The 19464-nt window shown below is 46.2% G+C and overlaps 1 protein-coding gene across 1 annotated transcript; it reads right to left on the bottom strand.

Annotated features, from left to right (window-relative positions):
• Nucleotides 1-9377: 9377 nt before the first annotated feature.
• Nucleotides 9378-19009, bottom strand: LOC129694330 (phosphatidylinositol 3,4,5-trisphosphate 5-phosphatase 2-like). The gene is made up of 2 exons (XM_055631033.1): nucleotides 18403-19009; nucleotides 9378-10933 (listed from the first exon to the last, which is right to left on the bottom strand). Exons 1-2 carry the CDS (start codon nucleotides 18808-18810, stop codon nucleotides 10880-10882), a joined length of 462 nt encoding a protein of 153 aa, XP_055487008.1. The 5' UTR covers nucleotides 18811-19009; the 3' UTR covers nucleotides 9378-10879.
• Between the last annotated feature and the right edge of the window lie 455 nt (nucleotides 19010-19464).

Raw genomic sequence — 19464 nt, 5'->3', positions numbered from 1 at the left:
ACAGTACGTTGGTACACAGTAGGCTGGTGCACAGTACGCTGGTACACAGTAGGCTGGTGCACAGTAGGCTGGTACACTGTAGGCTGGTGCACTGTAGGTTGGTGCACAGTAGGCTGGTGCACAGTAGGCTGGTATACTGTAGGCTGGTACACTGTAGGCTGGTGCACAGTAGGCTGGTGGCTGGTGCACACAGTAGGCTGGTGCACAGTAGGCTGGTACACTGTAGGCTGGTGCACTGTAGGTTGGTGCACAGTAGGCTGGTGCACAGTAGGCTGGTACACTGTAGGCTGGTGCACTGTAGGTTGGTGCACAGTAGGCTGGTACACAGTAGGCTGGTGCACAGTAGGCTGGTACACAGTAGGCTGGTGCACTGTAGGCTGGTGCACTGTAGGCTGGTACACAGTAGGCTGGTACACAGTAGGCTGGTACACAGTAGGCTGGTGCACAGTAGGCTGGTGCACAGTAGGCTGGTACACAGTAGGCTGGTACACAGTAGGCTGGTGCACAGTAGGCTGGTACACAGTAGGCTGGTGCACAGTAGGCTGGTGCACAGTAGGCTGGTACACAGTAGGCTGGTGCACAGTAGGCTGGTGCACTGTAGGCTGGTACACAGTAGGCTGGTACACAGTAGGCTGGTGCACAGTAGGCTGGTACACAGTAGGCTGGTACACAGTAGGCTGGTACACAGTAGGCTGGTGGCTGGCTGGTACACAGTAGGCTGGTGCACAGTAGGCTGGTGCACAGTAGGCTGGTACACAGTAGGCTGGTACAGTAGGCTGGTACACAGTAGGCTGGTGCACAGTAGGCTGGTACACAGTAGGCTGGTACACAGTAGGCTGGTGCACAGTAGGCTGGTACACAGTAGGCTGGTACACAGTAGGCTGGTGCACAGTAGGCTGGTACACAGTAGGCTGGTGCACAGTAGGCTGGTACACAGTAGGCTGGTACACAGTAGGCTGGTGAGCAGTAGGCTGGTACACAGTAGGCTGGTACACAGTAGGCTGGTGGTAGGCACACTGTAGGCTGGTGCACTGTAGGCTGGTGCACAGTAGGCTGGTACACAGTAGGCTGGTGAGCAGTAGGCTGGTGCACATGTGCATTGCGCAATGCAGCACATGCACGCAGTCCACGGTGTAAAGGCAGAGTTTCAGCTGCCTTTACGGACTTTCCCACTGATGGCTTGAAGCATCGTCGACGGCACGTGAGTAGCACATACTTCTGTGTTTAAAGATCGATCCTAAGAGAGGCATAATTCTCCCGTGCCTTTACTATTTATGACCATTTTATATATGTTTTATATATATTTTATATATATTTTATATATATAAAATAATTACCATTTTATAATTTTAGTCACGGTAGGCATTGCCTACCTTACCTACCCTGATGGCACGTGCCTGGTATATGTGTATATGTGTGTGTGTATATAGAATAGAATAGAATAGAATAGAATAGAATAGAATAGAATAGAATAGAATAGAATGCTATTTATTGTCATTCAAACCTGGGTTTGAACAAAATTCCATTTCAACAGTTTTTTTACATTACAAACACAATCCAAGACCCAAACTTAACAAAGTTTACATAAACATCCATCACAGTGAGTCTCCAACATCTCCTCACTGTGATGGAAGGCAAAGTCTTTATCTTTATCTTATATGTGGTTGTCTTTACATCCTCGCAAAAATACCACACGGTAACGATTCCATTTTTAAATATTCTGATTGACATTTTCCCCCTCTGGGCCGAGAAAACCTTCACTGAACATTTTATGCTTTATTTCTTGACTTATTACTGATTAAAAGTTTTTAAAAAATCAACATACTTTGAATTTAAAACGACCAGCTTCAACTGATGACGTTACAATGGCTCGGATAGCAGTGATCAGCTTCACTGAAGATTTCATCCTATATTTCACAAGTTCTGCTGAGGGAGGCAGGGCAGTGCTGGAATTTTATGTTCGGGTACGGGTGAAGTGCGTTGGGGGAGCGGCTGAGTGGTGGAATATTGCGTTGGGATACCACACTGTTGGGGGAGCAGACACATTCTGATTTGTTCAGGAACGGCTTGAGTTGGAGGACCACGCCTGCCGTGGGGGCTACGGGTGGGAAATGGGGGAGCAGACCAAATGGGACTGCACTTGGTCTAGTATATTTATCTATCTATCTATCTGTCTATCTATCTATCTATCTATCTATCTGTCTGTCTGTCTGTCTGTCTGTCTGTCTGTCTGTCTGTCTGTCTGTCTGTCTGTCTGTCTGTCTGTCTGTCTGTCTGTCTAATCAAAATTCAAATCGTGACCACTTCCGGTTTGCACTGCATATTTAGTTTAGAAAAAACGCTACCATTTATGGCTGTGATTTTTGGCCATCTTACTCAGAGTCCTACTCCGCTGTGCACGACAAGAGGATTTTTCCCATCGATAAAAAATAAAAGATTTATTAATGTTTAAAAAATGTTGAGATTCTCTCTCCTGTCAATCACACCATGAAGGCCACGTCCCTTCTGGTGGGAGGGGGAGGGGCTATAAAACCCGGAAGTATGGACTGCCTCAGTCGCTGCAAGATGGGGGAGCGAAAGGTCACGACTCTCAGTCTGAGCTGTGAATAGCACTGAACACATGTCTACTAAACTGTAAGTGGTTTTACTGACATGTGAGTGCCCTTAATTTGGTTTGAAAAAGCAAAGCAAATGTGGTGGTGGTGGTGGTGGTGGTTGGTTTGAAAAAGCTGAGCAAATGTGGTGGTGGTGGTTGGTTTGAAAAAGCTTATAATTAAAAGTGTAAACCTGACTACTTCCTGTTTTCACTCTACATTGATTTTAGAAAATACGTTAACACTTGTGGCTGTGATTTTTGGCCATCTTGCTCATAGTCCCCCTCCACTCCACAGGTGCAGAGGATTTTTCCCATTGATGACAAATAAAAAGAGTTATTAGTGTTTAAAAAATGTTGAGATTCTCACTCCTGTCAATCACTCCTGCCAAATGCTATTATGTCTGTAATGTTAGTGCCTGTGCTTAAAGACAAGGCTGGTAAGCTCAACAGTATTGACAATTATCGACCTATTGCATTATTCAGTATCTTGTCTAAAGTACTGGAGAGAATACTGCTAACAAAGCTAGAAATGTATGTCCTTACTACTGTCAATCAGTTTGGGTTCAAAAGAAAACATGGAACTGATCAGTATCTATGCTCTTAAAGGGATTGTGTTCAGGTACACGCCTGAATTCATCTGTATTCCTATGTTTTATTGATGCGTCCAAGGCATTTGATAGAATTAATCATGAACAATTGTTTGTAAAATTGCTAGATAGAGGTGCCCTAAATTTTTAGTGGGAATTTTTGTGTTTTGGTATGCCCATCAAACGTTTCAGGTTAAATGGGACAATGTTGTATCTGCTCCATTCTGTGTTAGTAACGGAGTGCGGCAAGGAGGAATTTTGTCTCCTATTTTATTTAATGTTTATATGGATGAATTATCAAATCAGTTATATAGATTAAAAACTGGCTGTCTTGTGGGCAACACTATTGTTAATCATCTTATGTATGCAGACGACCTGGTCCTGCTCTGTCCATATAGTGCTGGGCTGCAGCAGATGTTGAAGGTGTGCTCTCAGTATGGCATTGATTAGGACATAAAGTATAACGCTAAGAAAAGCCGCATAATGATAGTTAGAAGCGCTGAGGACAGGAAATCAACTTTTCTGATCTTTTATTTGTCAGACAGTCCTCTAACTGTGTGTGAGGAAATTAAATACCTAGGTCATGTCATATCCGATGACTGGACGGATGACAAAGGCCTCTACCGACAGCACTGTAAAATTTATTTTCAAGCTAACATACTTATAAGGAACTTTTCTATGTGCTCTGACTCTGTGAAGTGTTCCTTTTTCAGAACCTATATCACACCGTTATATACTGCTCAATTGTAGTCAAACTTTAAGAAAAAGAGTATGCAGAGGCTCAAGGTAGCATACAATGATGCAATGAGGTTGCTGCTTCGTGTCCCTAGGTGGCATAGTGCCAGTCAATTGTTTGTGTCCACTAGAGTGCCAACCTGTGAGGCACTCTTAAGACAGCTGATGTTTAGTTTTATGTGTCGCCTGGACAAGTCAGACAACCACATAATTGAAGCCCTAGTCAGCCCTTTGAAAAGCTGCTATAGATTCACTTCTAGGCTAAGATGGCATTGGTGCAATAGCTTGTATATCTTATAGGCTAATATGCAATTTTTAATGTATTTTTTGTATCTCCTTATACTGTATGATGTGTTATATGGTGGACCTGTGTCTGAAATAAAGCTTTATTGTTAATCACACCATGAAGGCCCCTTCCGGTGGGAGGGGGGAACAATAAAATCCGGAAGTGTGGGCGTGGCTCAGTTTCTGCAAGATAGGGGAGAGAGAGGTCACGACTCTCTGTCTGAGCTATGAATCAACTGAACACACTGAATGTCTACTGAAATTTGTGTGGATTTTATGTGGGTTTTATTTGGTGTTTTGTGGTGTTTTGTGGTGTTTTATGTGGTTTTATGGTGGTTTCATCCAGCTTGAAGTGGTATGAAACAGCATTTGAATTTGGTGGCCTTGCATCCTGCTTGAAATGGCATGAAACTGCATTTGAATTTGGTGGCCTTGCACCCTGATTGAAATGGCTTGAAAATGCATTTGAAATTGTTGGCCTTGCACCTGCATGAAGTGGCATGAAACTGCACTTGAATTTGGCCTTGCATCCTGCTTGAAATGGTATGAAACTGCACTTGAATTTGGTGGCCTTGCACCCTGCTTGAAATTGAATGAAACTGCACGAATTCGGTGGCCTTGCACCCTGCTTGAAGTGGTATGAAACGGCACTTGAATTTGGTGACCTTGCACCCTGCTTGAAGTGGTAGGAAACTGCCCTTGAATTTGGTGGCCTTGCACCCTGCTTGAAGTGGTAGGAAACTGCACTTGAAATTGGTGGCATCGGGATAGTCCCAGTCTCAACTACCTCCTCTGGCAGCTTGTTCCATACACCCACCATCCTCTGTGTGAAAGTTAACTCTCAGATTCCTATTAAATTTATTCCCTCTGGTATTAACTTAAACCTATGGCCTTTGGTATTCAATTCACCTACTCTGGGAAAGAGACACTGTGCATCTACCCGATCTATTCCTCTCATTATTTTATGAGATCTCGCCTCATCCTCCTGCGCTCCAAGGAATAGAGACCCAGCCTAATCAACCTCTCCCTATAGTTCACACCCTCTAGTCATGGCAAAATCCCTGTAAATCTTTTCTGTACCCCTTCCAGCTTGACAATATCTTTCCCATAACATGATGCCCAAAACTGAACACAATATTCTAAATGCAACCTCACCAACGTCTTGTACAACTGCAACATGACCTCCAAACTTCTATACTTAATACTGATGAAGGCCAAAGTGCCTTTTTGACCATCTTATCTACCTACGACTTGACCTTGAAGGAACCATGCACCTGTACTCCTAGATCCCTCTACTCTACAACACTCCCCAGAGGTCGACCATTTACTGTGTAGGTCCTGCTTTTGATAGACTTCCTAAAATGCAGCACCTCACATTTCTCTGTATTAGATTACCAACCATTCCTCCACCCACATGGCCAATCAATCCAGATCCTGCTGCAATCGTTCACAACCATCTTCACTATCTGCAAAACCACACACTTTTGTATCATCAGCAAACTTACTAATCTTGCCCTGTATGTTCTCATCCAAATCATTGATGTAGATGACAAACAGTAACGGGCCCAGCACCGAACCCTGTGGCACTCCACTGGTCACAGGCCTCCAGTCCGAGAAGCAACCTTCCACCATCATCCTCTGCTTCCTTCCATGGAGCCAATTTGCTATTTATTCGCCTATCTGTCCTTGGATCCCATGCGATCTAACCTTCCAGAGCAGCCTACCATGTGGAACCTTGTCGAACGCCTCCCACATACAAAACCATGCGGACTATTCCTAATCAGCCATTGCCCATCCGAATGCCTGTATATCCTATCCCTCAGAATACTCTCTAGTAACTTTCCAACTACAGATGTTAATCTCACCGGCCTATAGTTCCCAGCATTTTCCCAGCAGCCCTTCTTGAAAAGAGGTGCAACATTTGCCACCCTCCAGTCTTCCGGCACCTCTCCTGAATTTAAGGACGACTCATCAATTTCAACCAGGGCTCTCACAATTTCCTCTACAGTTTCCCACATTGTCCTCAGATATATCTGGCCCTGGAGATTTGTCTACCTTCATACACGATGATACCTTCAGTATTTCATCGACAGTAACCCTGACTGCTCTCAAGACACTTCCAGTGACTGCCCTCAAGACACTTCCAGTGACTGCTCTCAAGACACTTCCAGTGACTGCCCTCAAGACACTTCCAGTGACTGCCCCAAGTTCCTCTGTCCTACTGTCTTTCTCCTCGATAAATACAGATAAATACTCATTGAGGACCTTGATCATCTCCTGTGGCTCCACACAGAGGTGACTGCTTTGATTCCTGAGAGGTCCCACTCTCTCTCTCGATACTCTTAATGTACACATAATCTCTTGGGTTTATCCTTACTGGTATCCACCAGAGCTATCTCTTAGCCCCTTTTATGCCCTCCTGATTTATTTTCTAACTTTACTAAGGTTCCCGAAACTCCTCCAGACATGCACGACCCCAGCTGCCTACACCTGTCCCAAGCTATTCTTTACTAGAGCCTCAATTTCTCTCATCATATAAACTTCTTTCTGCTTACCTGCTTTACCCTTCACTCTAACAGGAATATGTAGTTCCTGGACTCTTGTCAGCACACTTTTACGATATGACACAATAGAAATTTACTTATCCCAGGAAGGAAATTGTTCTGCCAGAACTAGGGGCCACAGTTTAAGAATAAGGGGTAAGCCATTTAGAACGGAGATGAGGAAACACTTTTTGACACAGAGATTTGTGAGTCTGTGGAATACTCTGTCTCAGAGGGTGATGGAGGCTGGTTCTCTGGATGCTTTCAAGAGAGAACTAGATATGGCTCTTAAAGATAAGGGAGTCAGGGGATATGGGGAGAAGGCAGGAATGGGGTACTGATTGGAGATACACAAAAATGCTGGAGAAACTCAGCGGGTGCAGCAGCATCTATGGAGCGAAGGAAATAGGTGACGTTTCGGGCGGAAACTCTTCTTCAGACTGATAGGGGGTGGGGGGGGGGGGAGAAGGAAGGAAAAAGGGAGGAGGAGGAGCCCAAGGGCGGGGGGATGGGAGGAGCCAGCTCGAGGGTTAATGAAGGGGAGGAGACAGCAAGGGCTAGCAAAATTGGGAGAATTCAATGTTCACTCCCGCCGGACGCAGGCTACCCAGGCGGAATATGAGGTGCTGTTCCTCCAATTTCCGGTGTTGCTCACTCTGGCAATGGACGAGACCCAGGACAGAGAGGTCAGATTGGGAATGGGAGAGGGAGTTGAAGTGCTGAGCCACCGGGAGTTCAGGTAGGTTCTTGCGGACTGAGCGGAGGTGTTCGGCGAAACGATCGCCCAACCTCGCTTAGCCACACCAATGTAAATCAGCTGGCATCTAGAGCAGCGGATGCAGTAGATTAAGTTGGAGGAGATACAGGTGAACCTTTGTCGCACCTGGAACAACTGCTTGGGTCCTTGAATGGAGTCGAGGGGGGAGGTAAAGGGACAGGGGTTGCATTTCTTGCGGTTGCAACGGAAAGTGCCCAGGGAGGTGGTGGTACGGGAGGGAAGAGAAGAATTGACAAGGGAGTTGCGGAGGGAGTGGTCTTTGCGGAAGGCAGACATGGGGGATGTGGGAAGATGTGGCGAGTGGTGGGGTCACGTTGGAGGTGGCGGAAATGGCGGAGGATTATTTGTTGTATTTGCCGGCTGGTGGGGTGAAAGGTGAGGACTAGGGGGACTCTGCCCTTGTTGCGAGTGCGGGGATGGGGAGAGAAAGCAGTGTTGCGGGGTATGGACGAGACCCTGGTGCGAGTCTCATCTATGGTGGAGGAGGGGAAGAGCGAGGCCATTTCCACAACAGGGCATCGGAAATGTCCTCGCCACCTCCAACGTGACCCCACCACTCGCCACATCTTCCCATCTCCCCCCCATGTCTGTCTTCCGCAAAGACCGCTCCCTCCGCAACTCCCTTGTCAATTCTTCCCTTCCCTCCCATACCACCCCCTCCCCGGGCACTTTCCGTTGCAACCACAAGAAATGTAACACCTGTCCCTTCACCTCCCCCTCGACTCCATTCAAGGACCCAAGCAGTCGTCCCAGGTGCGACAAAGGTTCACCTGTATCTCCTCCAACCTCATCTACTGCATCCGCTGCTCTAGATGCCAGCTGATTTACATCGGTGAGACTAAGCGGAGGTTGGACGATCGTTTCGCCGAACACCTCCGCTCAGACCGCAAGAACCTACCTGAACTCCCGGTGGCTCAGCACTTCAACTCCCCCTCCCATTCCCAATCTGACCTCTCTGTCCTGGGTCTCCTCCATTGCCAGAGTGAGCAACACCGGAAATTGGAGGAACAGAACCTCATATTCCGCCAGGGTAGCCTGCGTCCGGCAGGCATGAAAATTGAATTCTCCCAATTTTGCTAGCCCTTGCTGTCTCCTCCCCTTCCTTAACCCTCGAGCTGTCTCCTCCCATCCCCCCACCCACGGGCGCCCCCTCCCCCCTTTTTCCTTCCCTCCCCCCCCCACTCTCCCCCCACCCCCTATCAGTCTGAAGAAGGGTTTCGGCCCGAAACGTCACCTATTTCCTTCGATCAATAGATCCTGCTGCACCCGCTGAGTTTCTCCAGCATTTTTGTGTACCTTCGGTTTTCCAGCATCTGCAGTTCCTTCTTGAATACTGATTGGATATGATCAGCCATGATCACATTGAATGGCGGTGCTGGCTCGAAGGGCTGAATGGTCTACTCCTGCACCTATTGTCTATTCTGTAAATTGTACCTTGTGTAGGAGGAGTCAGTTAGTCTCAGTCTACCCCACGACAGGTGGGGGAGGAGTTGTAAAGTTTGACAGTCACAGGGAAGAATGATCTCCTGTGGCGTTCTGTCCTGCATCTTGCTGGATTAAAACATCCCAACTGTTGTTTAGCATCCTACATTGAGGTGGAAGAAGGGTCATGACCCAAATGGTCACCTATCCATGTTCTCCACAGATGCTGCCTGACCCACTGAGTTACTCCAGCACTCTGTGAAACGTCACCTATCCATGTTCTCCACAGATGCTGCCTGACCCGCTGAGTTACTCCAGCATTCTGTGAAAGGTCACCTATCCATGTTCTCCACAGATGCTGCCTGACTGAGTTACTCCCACTCTGTGAGTCACCTACTCCAGCATGCTGCCTGACCCGCTGAGTTAACTCTGTGAAACGTCACCTATCCATGTTCTCCACAGATGCTGCCTGACCCGCTGAGTTACTCCAGCACTCTGTGAAACGTCACCTATCCATGTTCTCCACAGATGCTGCCTGACCCGCTGAGTTACTCCAGCAATCTGTGAAACGTCACCTATCCATGTTCTCCACAGATGCTGCCTGACTGTTAGAAATTTTCCAACAAAGACTATTACAAAAACAGAGGTAGAAACTGAACGAACTTTATTGTGAGACAGAGAGTCACACAGAGCAACAATACAATACAATACAATACAATACGGGTTTATTCGTCACATTGCACATAAAGTGTAAGTGAAATGAATATGTCAGCAGCGATACAGTGAGAAAGAACACACAATACACAATAAAAATTTAACACAAACATCCACTACAGCATCCATCACTGTGGTGGAAGGCACAAAAATTGGCCAGTCCTCCTCCATTCCCCCCCGTGGACAGGACCAGAGTCCAGAGCCAGTCCATAGTTGGCTCTTCCCCACCAGAGACTGCGGCTTCAGGATGGTGTAGGCCACAGGCCGGCGGTCGAAGATTTAAAGTCCCCGCCGCGCCGCAGCCAGAAGCACCGTAGACCGCAGGGCCGGGTGTCGAAGTTCCCCTCCTGGGGTGATGGTAAGTCCATGCCAGGCCCGCGGTAGAAGTTGGACGCGGGCCGGCAGTGGTGGCTTCTTCTTCCCCCAGGTCCCCCACGAGGGATCCCGGGCTGCAGACACCACGCCAGCTGGAACTCTGCAGACCGCGGTTTCAGGCTGCCGGCTGCCGCGGGCCAGCGAAACAGAGCGCTCCCCTCCAGCGAGCCCCAGCGAGGGCTCACCCGCTCCACACCGAGAGTCCACTCTGAGCCCAAGTGTCTGTGGGAGTCTTCTCTGAGCTAACGCTGAAAACCATCTCTTTTATACATTGATTTAGACAAAAAGCATCCAGACAAATGGTAATGAACAAGGACACTCAGAATTCAAAGGATATAACATTTAGCTGTGGAATATTACACAGTGGAAAGTGGAATGTTTGGTACCAAGATTAGTCGTTCTGCAAGTTCTGTGACAGAATCTTAATCTCTTGACTGAGACCTGTCAATTACTTGTGCCCTAGGCAGTTTCGGTAAACAATCTTGTGCAGACACAGATAGAATACACAAGGAAATAGTTACATAATTTTTTCCATCACTGACCCACTGAGTTACTCCAGCACTCTGTGAAACATCACCTATCCGTATTCTCCACAGATGCTGCCTGACCCGCTGAGTTCCTCCAGCATTTTGTGTCTTCTGTTGTAAACCAGTGCCTGCAATTCCTTGTGTCTTTAAATTATCTAAATTATATTTGAGAGGCATATTCACTTGCACTTTGACAAATGAATAAATTAACTTTGCAGTTGACATAAACAGCTTGGAAGCCTGCATGCATTGAGTATAAAAGTCTTTAATGTGATTGCTGCAGGTACATTCCCATCAAAGAGGTGGCATTGCCTGTCTTATCTTTGAAGATCAGAGGAAGTTGAGGTGCTGTTTTGATCTTGAATTTCTGCCTACAATAGAACAAAACTGTAGTTAAAGACAGTTAACTAACTCTAACTATACATTGGACATTGTACCACACAGGTCGCTGTTAGCATGTTGTGGAGGGAGAGCAAATGGTAGTCATCATTTAACATTATTTAATGTAAATGATTCCCCTTGGAAACAGGAATAATGGGCCTGTCCCAATAAGGTGGCTTTTTGTGTGAGTGCAGGAGACTCTGCGCTCGCCACATGGTCGCCACATGTCGTTGGTGGTCTCTGGTGAGTCTCCTTCATGGTCGCGAGGAGTTCCCGCATTCTGGGAATTAGTCTCAGCCTCAGTATGGTGGCTGCAAATTTTTCAACATGTTGAAAATTTTTCTGCGACCAAAAATTGGTCGCCATGGAGAAAATTGATAATCCTGTAGTCATAGGTGCAGTTGTAGTGGGGTTGCCATGTAGGTTGTAGGTAGTCGAGGTAATCGTAGGTATTTTTAGTTAATCGCCTTTGCTGATCGGTCATTTTCATTGGCTCATTAGGGAAAAGAAAACGTAAGTACGAGTTTTCAGAACCAAGGATAACCGACCGGTAATGTTAAATGTCCGCCGAACTTCACAGCCGTGTATCACTGGCTTAATAAAAGTTGTCTGGCTTCTGAAATGTGTCTCCACTCCTTCTTCCTTCCCTTCTTCCCTCCTTCTTTTCCCTTCTCCCCCCTTCTTACCCCCTCTTTTAAAGGACTTACTGTACACTGTGCTAGCCATCTTTAACCTTCCTGTTCATCGTGGTGTATTGTCTGTATCAGCTTGGCTTTGCACTGTGTGAATTGCAGACAGCGCTCTCCCCGCTTTCCCTGGCGCCTGCCTTTGCTGTGTGTGTGTGTGTGTGTGTGTGTGTGTGTGTGTGTGTGTGTGTGTGTGTGTGTGTGTGTGTGTGTGTGTGTGTGTGTGTGTGTGTGTGTGTGTGTGTGTGTGTGTCTGTGCGTGCATGCGTGCGAGCGTGTGTGTGTTCCACTCTGACAGTCGCCATTGTAGTTTTTTCAGGTGACTGCCAGTGGGACGGGCCCTTAACATTCAGTATTCTCCAATCATCTGGGACTTTACCTATGGCTAGACAGGAGATATAGGTCCCAGCCATCTCCTCTATTGTTTCTAAAATAGAAAGTCACAAAATTTAGTGAGTCAGACAGCATCTCTGGAGAAAAGGAATAGATGATGTTTTGGGTCTAAACCCTTCTTCAGACTTTAAACCTCATGGTTTCATGGGATAAATCCCATCAGAACTTCAGGACATATCCACCTCAATATATTTCAAGACACTCACCACCTCCTGACATTTAATATGCCCTAGAAAGTTATGCCCTAGAAAGTCACCATATCCCTCCGTGACCCCACCAATTGCATATGCTCTCCTTGCTGAATACTGATACCAAGTACTGATTCAGTACCTCGCCCACATCCTCTGACTCCTGGCATCCATTCCCTCCTTTGTTCCTGTTCTTTCCCCAAACTTCCATCTTGCTCCCAATATACATTGAAGATGCCTCAAGGAGATCCTTTTGAATCTGATAATAAAAGGGCCCAACGTCCACGTTGACCAAGGTGCCCCATCTACACTAATCCCACCTCCCCGCATTTGGCCCATATCCCTCTAAACCAGTCATGTCCATGTGCCTGTCTAAATATCTGTTAAATGTTGTTATCGTAGCTGCCTGAACTATGTCCTCCTTGAGCTCTATCCATACATCAACCACCCTCAGTATGAGAAACTTGCCCCCCAGAGTAAATGTGGGGATAAGAAAGTGGCGGGCTCCAGAACAAGAACGTAACTAAGACACGTCAATGAGGACTGAGACTGCAGCTGATGTTCAGCACACAAGTGAAACTACCACCTTGAAAGTCATGCATCGTAACATGAAACCAATCATGCCTCACTTTCAACAGTAACATTCACAAATCACAAACCAAGTCAATTAAATTGCTGAAGGATTTTTCGAAGGTCAAATGTTAATCCTGTTGCTATCTAACCTAGTGCCCAAAAGCAATTTATAAATGAGATTCATGTAACATAATGATTGTTTAGAACATAATGTACAGGTGAGAATGGAAAGCTCTGCTCTAGGCACTGCCTCTTCTGTGGACAAATCACAGTGACAGGTGAGGCCTTCCTCTCTGTTCGCAAGTCTCCGTTCAATACATACACTTCATTTACACCAGCAAGACCACACCTATTAATGCATCGGTCTGCCAAACATAGAAACATAGAAAAATAGGTGCAGGAGAAGGCCATTCGGCACTTTGAGCCAGCACCACAATTCAATATGATCATGGCTAATAATCTAAAATCAGTTGCCCATTCCTGCTTTTTCCCCATATCCCTTGATTACTTTAGCCCCAAGAGCTACATCTAACTCTCTCTTCAAAACCTCCAGTGGATTGGCCTCCACTGCATTCTATAGCATAGAATTCCACAGATTCACAACTCTCTGGGTGAAAAAGATTTTCCTCATCTTAGTCCAAAATGGCCCACCCCTTATTCTTAAACTGAGACCACTGGTTCTGGACTCCCCCAACACCAGGAACATTTTTCCTGCATCGAGCCTGGCCAATCCTTTAAGAATTGTATATGCTTCTATAAGATCCACTCTCATTCTTCAAAATCCAAGTGAATACAAGCCCAGTCGACCAATTCTTTCATCAGACCAAAATTGCACACAATATTCCAGGTGCGGTTTCACCAGGGCCCTGTACAACAGCAGTAGGACCTCCTTGCTCCAAAACTCAAATCAACTCGCAATGAAGGCCAACATGCCATTAGCTTTCTTCACTGCCTGCTGTACATGCATGATTACTTTCAGTGACTGGTGTACAAGGACACCCAGGTCTCGTTGCACCTCCCCATTTCCTAATCTGACACCATTCAGAACTGCTTTCCTGTTCTTGTCACCAAAGTGGATAACCTCACATTTATCCACATTATACTGCATCTGCAATGCTTCTGCCCACTCGCTCAACCTGTCTAAGTCACCCTGGAGCCTCATAGCATCGTTATCGCAGCTCACACTTCCACCAAACTTGCAGATGTTAAAGTATGTTTAATTCCCTCGTCTAAATCGTTAATATATATTGTAAATAACTGGGGTCTCAGCACCGAGCCTTATAGCACCCCACTAGTCACTGCCTGTCATTCTGAAAAGGACCCGTTAATTCCTACTCTTTGCTTCCTGTCTGCCAACCAGTTCTCTATCCATGTCAATACCGTACCCCCAATACCACGCACTCTAATTTTGCACACTAATCTCTTGTGTGGGATCTTGTCAAAGGCTTTTTGAAAGTCCAGATACACTACATCCACTGGCTCTCCCTTATCCATTCTACCTGTTACATCCTCAGAAATTCCAGAAGATTAGTCAAGCATGATTTCCCCTTCATAACTCCATGCTGACTTTGACCAATCCTGTCACTGCTTTCTAAATGCGCTGCTATAACATCTTTAACAATCGACTCGAGCATCCTCCCCACTACCGATGTAAGGCTAACTGGTCCATAATTCTCTCTCCTGTTTTCTCTCTCCCTCCTTTCTTAAACAGTGGGGTTACATTGGCTACCCTCCAGTCCACAGGAACTGATCTAGAGTCGAGAGAACATTGGAAAATGATCACCAAAGCATCCATGATTTCTAGGGCCACCTCCTTGAGTACTCTGGGATGCAGAGCATCAGGCCCTGGGGATTTATCTGCCTTCAGTCCTAAGAGTTTACCCAACACCATTTCCTGACTAATGTGGATTCCCTTCAGTTCCTCCCTCCCACTAGATCCTCGGTCCCCTAGTATTTCTGGGAGATTGTTTGTGTCTTCCTCAGTGAAGTTTTCTTTCATGCCCTATTTTCCCCCTCTTAATTAACCCCTTTGTCCTCCTCTGTTGAGTTCTAAATTTCTCCCAGTCCTCCAGATTGCTACTTCCTCTGGCCAGTTTAAATGCCTTTTCCTTGGATTTAACACTATCCCTAATTTCCCTCGTTAGCCACAGTTGAGCCGCTATCCCCGTTTTATTTTTTCGCCAGACAAGAGAAACAATTTCTGGAGTTCATCCATGCGGTCTTTAAATCTTCACCATTGCATCTCCACCGTCAACCCTTTAAGTATAATTTGCCCGTCTATCCTAACCAATTCCTGTCTCATACTTTTCATTCACCTTCCATCACAGTGAGGAATGTGGAGACGTCACTGTGGTGGATGTTTATGTTAAGATGTTTTTTGTGTGTTTTGATGCTTTTTATTGGTATGACTGTATGGCAAATCAAATTCCTCATATGTTGCAAAACATACCGTGCTAATGAAGTATGATTATTGTTACGATAATTATGCTACCAATTTGGTTGGCCCTATCTATATGTAGATTAAAGTTATCCACGATGACTGCCAAGGTGTGCTGGATCTCCTGGTTGCCAAACTCTTCAACTTCCCTCCCATCACCACACTGACCTTCCTGTCCTGGGCCTCGTCCACTGCCAGAGCGAGGCCACAAGCAAACGGGAGGAACAGCACCTCATGTTCCGCTTGGATAGCTTACAGCTCAGCGGTATGAACACTGAATTTTCCAATTTTATGTGACTAACCTGCAAACAATCCCCCTCACCCTTTTTATCCACTCCCTTCCATGCCTCCCATTTTCCCTCTCTCTGACCCCTTCCACCTTTAATCCTTCGACTGGCTTTGCATAGCATGCCTCTTCAATTTTTATCTCACTCCTTTAGTCTTTTCATCTCTGGCCTTTGTCTCCTCACCTGCATCGACCTGTCACTTCCTGACTTTATCCCGACTCTGCCTCTCTTCCAGATTTCTCTTGCCCCCCCCCCCCCACCCACCACAATCAGTCTGTAGAAGCATCCCAACCAGAAACGTCACCTATCCATGTTCTATCCACAGATGCTGCCTGACCCGCTGAGTTACTCCAGCACTCTGTCTATCTTCAATTTAAACCAGCATTGCAGTTCTTTCTGATACATAAGATGTTTACGGGCCTGACCGCTTAATCTAGTTAATACATTTTATTTTTTAAACCTTCAGTAGTATTTCTATAATGTTATTGTGTGTCCAAGTAGGCCATGCCGACAAGTGGCATCACAAAGGAAGTCCTGCGCTATTTATTGTCACGGGCATTTCCTGTAAATGTTGTCTTGCAAACGCCACCAGTCGTACACCATTATCGGTTGAGATATTAAACCGAGGACACTGTAGATGAAAGTAGACAAAAAAGCTGAAACCCAGCGGGTGATGCAGTCTGAAGAAGGGTCTCAACTCGAAACGTTGCCTATTTCCTTCACTCCATAGATGCTGCTGCACCTGCTGAGGTTCTCCATCTTTTTTGTCTACCTTCGATTTTCCAGCATCTGTAGTTCCCTCTTAAACAGCTGTAAATGAAAGTTCTTTGAAAGTGGCTTCACAGGTAGTTGCGGTGGCCAAGACTTTCCACCTATTGGCCTTTTTCAGTCAGAGTATTGAGTACAGAATTTGTAGTGTTATGCTGCAGTTGTCCAAGACATTGGTAAGAGTATTGTATCTGTTGCAGGAAATATCTTGTTTACCAGAAGATTCATGAGGATGTTTCCAGGACTCGAGGGCCTGAGCAATAGGGAGAGGTTGAGCAGGCTATTGATTGGGGAGCAGGAAGATGAGGTGTACAGAATCATGACAGGAATAGATTAGGAAGATGCACACTCTTGCCCAGAGTAGGTGAATCGAGGACTAGAGGACATAGGTTTAATTAATACCAGAGGGAATAAATTTAATAGGAATCTGAGGGTTAACTTTTCCACACAAAGGATGGTGTGTAATGGAACTAGCTGCCAGAGGAGATAGTTGAGGCAGGTAGTATTGCAACATTTAAAATACATTTTAGACAGGTACATGGATAGGACAGGTTTGGAGGGATATGAGAAAGGTAGGAGGGACAAGTGTGGAAGGGACAATTTGGTCAGCATGGGCAGGTTGGGCCGAAGGGCCTGTTTCCATGCTGTATGACTATGAGTCCCTGACACAAATACAGACAGATTCCCATCATCAGGAAGCTTTGAGCAGATTCCTGACTCAATCCCCCATTCCGACATAAAGCATGAACAAAGCCCTGTAGTGGTGACCCTGCTGATCAGGCATGATTCTGGGCACACACACCATGATAGACATCCAGGTACACATACATATGTATACATAATATACAGATAAACTTATGCAACCGCACAAATATACATATGCATATACATGTATACATATACACGGATACATACACGTATACATATACATATATACATACACATTCATGATATACACGTTCACACATGATATACACGTTCACACATGATATACACGTTCACGCATGTATGATTCGAGCATACTATGTCCTGTGAGGATGGAGGGCAGGTCTCTGTTAATCAGCGGGATCATGTACAGGCATCATGTACAACACCGACACTGTGGGCTGAATGGCCTGTTCCTGAATGCTACTGTTCTGTGTAATCTATGTATTATTTTGTTTCATTTAATGAGCCAGTAAACCTAATGAAAGCAGATAAACAAGCTCTTCTTAATGTTTCCTCCTCTTCAACACTAACTGCTGTTCCCCATCCCGCAATGCACGTATAATCTAGCCTGATATTCTGCTGTCGGAGTAAAACAGGAAGGGATAGCATTCAGCAGAGAAAGTAAAGTCAGAAAAGATTTGTGTAATTTCATTTTTACTGAAGATTGGGTAAGATGAGACAGCGATTTTGCTAATTGGCTTCACTTGATATAATACAAGTTCATAGTGACACAGGTCGATGTGAACTAATACTGTGTTATTGTGTAACGTCACCAAGTCATTTACCCACTATTTTGTCAATAATTTACCTGAATATGTTTCCTGTTTGGCCTTGTGTACAATCACCCTGTCTAATGTTTTCAGGCTTTTTGCAAGTCTGGTTATATGTTCTATTGCCTGGCTATCTTTAGCTTTGTTTGGCTCCCTTATGGTGCTCTGAGCAAGAAATAACAATGAAAAATAGCTTTGTGTGAGAGGAGACAAGGAAAGGGAAAGACTGGAAGAGGGGAAATGCTTTAGAAGTAATCTGAAAACAAGATGAGGTAGTACAAGTTGAGGCAGGGACTATTGCAACATATAAGAAGTCACTTTGTAAGCACTCTTTATATGGCGGCTGTTTGAATACTTTGGACATTCAAGCAGAGAATTTCACTGTGACTTGTCACATGTGACTATAAACTATTCATTCATTCATTGAAACATCTAGACAGGTACATGGATAGGACAGATTTACAGGGATATGTACCAAACGCAGGCAGGTGGATGGGACATATTGGTCGGTGTTGGCAAGTTTTGCCGAATGGTCTGTTTCCACGCTGTATCAATCTACGAGAGGCCACGGAGGGTGAGGGATGTTGTCCCGCGTAGGCAGTGGAGCTGCCGAATGGCCTCAGCGTGAAGAGGCACGGCCTGAACTTACAGAAGTAGCGCTTGAGTCCAGAGCCAGGTCGGGTGCAGGGCTGTTGGCCGCGGTGTTTGAGGCTGGAGCAGGCGGGAACACGCGGGAGGCGATGGCATCTAGAGAATGGATCTGATTTTCAACTAAAGCAGGGTCGTGTGCTAACCCCGAGGCTCTGGTCGAGTTGATGAAGAGTGTGTATAGTTGACGTTGCTTATAGTTGTGCGGGATAGGGACCTGCAGGGCGGTGAGCTCTGCCTTCAGCTTGGCGGCAGTCCAGTGCCTGGGTACCGGGGGCTGTATGTTGGGCCGGGGTGGAGCGGCCGGGCGGGTGTAGGGGTGGCCACCGTGTGAAGGACAGCTCTCCTGCCCGCTCCCCGGCGCCCTGGAGCCGGCTCTCCGCTCTCTGCCTCCTCGGCGGCTCTTCATGGACGCGCTCCTCGCTCGGGTCAATCAGTCAACAAGTCAACAACATAAGGAGTAAAAACTAATTAAATGAGTCCTGGAGTGAAAGTCCTCTGGACCTGACAAGCTACAATAACTAGACGTGAGAGTGTGGGACAGGGGAGACAATTTAAACCATGGTGACGTGAGGCGGCGGCGGCGATAATTAATGATTTCAATCGCCGCTGATGAGCTCATAGGAACGGTGACATTTGTAGCTCAGCCATGTGTCATCAATCGGTAAACGTGACATCGTCTCATCACTCACCCTGACTCATTTCAGCTTCTTTGTGTAGCCGGTTGTCTGGCTGTGGTGGTGGTGGCCGGGACTGTGGCGGTGGTGTCCGGGACTGTGGCCGCGCCTTACCCCAACCCTAACCCCAACCCCTAAACCAAACCCTAATCGCACTCGATATTCCGCTGCCGCCACATCAGTGCTACCGAGGTGGAGGCACACCTCACCACCCCCCCCCCCCCCCCCCCCCCTACAACCAGCAGGTTCATTTTAATCTCTGTAAACACCATCCAGGTTTGGAGGGATTATTCTGGAAAACCATGTTGGTCGGTGCAATGTTCATTTTAAAAATCTCCCATGTTTAATTTGACACCAATTTCACTCTGGACGAGTATTAAAAAGTT

Source organism: Leucoraja erinacea, unplaced genomic scaffold (genome assembly GCF_028641065.1).
Source record: "Leucoraja erinacea ecotype New England unplaced genomic scaffold, Leri_hhj_1 Leri_627S, whole genome shotgun sequence".
Classification (NCBI taxonomy): Eukaryota; Metazoa; Chordata; class Chondrichthyes; order Rajiformes; family Rajidae; genus Leucoraja; species Leucoraja erinaceus.
The sequence above is the reverse complement of the archived record's forward strand: the minus strand, read 5'-3'. Positions and strand labels throughout refer to the sequence as shown.

Coding starts and splice junctions, on each gene's coding strand:
- LOC129694330 (XM_055631033.1), bottom strand. CDS start 18,810: ATGAAGAGCCGCCGAGGAGGCAGAGAGCGGAGAGCCGGCTCCAGGGCG. Junction 10,934..18,402: donor TGGACTCAAGCGCTACTTCT/GTAAGTTCAGGC, acceptor GTTCTATTGTAG/GCAGAAATTCAAGATCAAAA.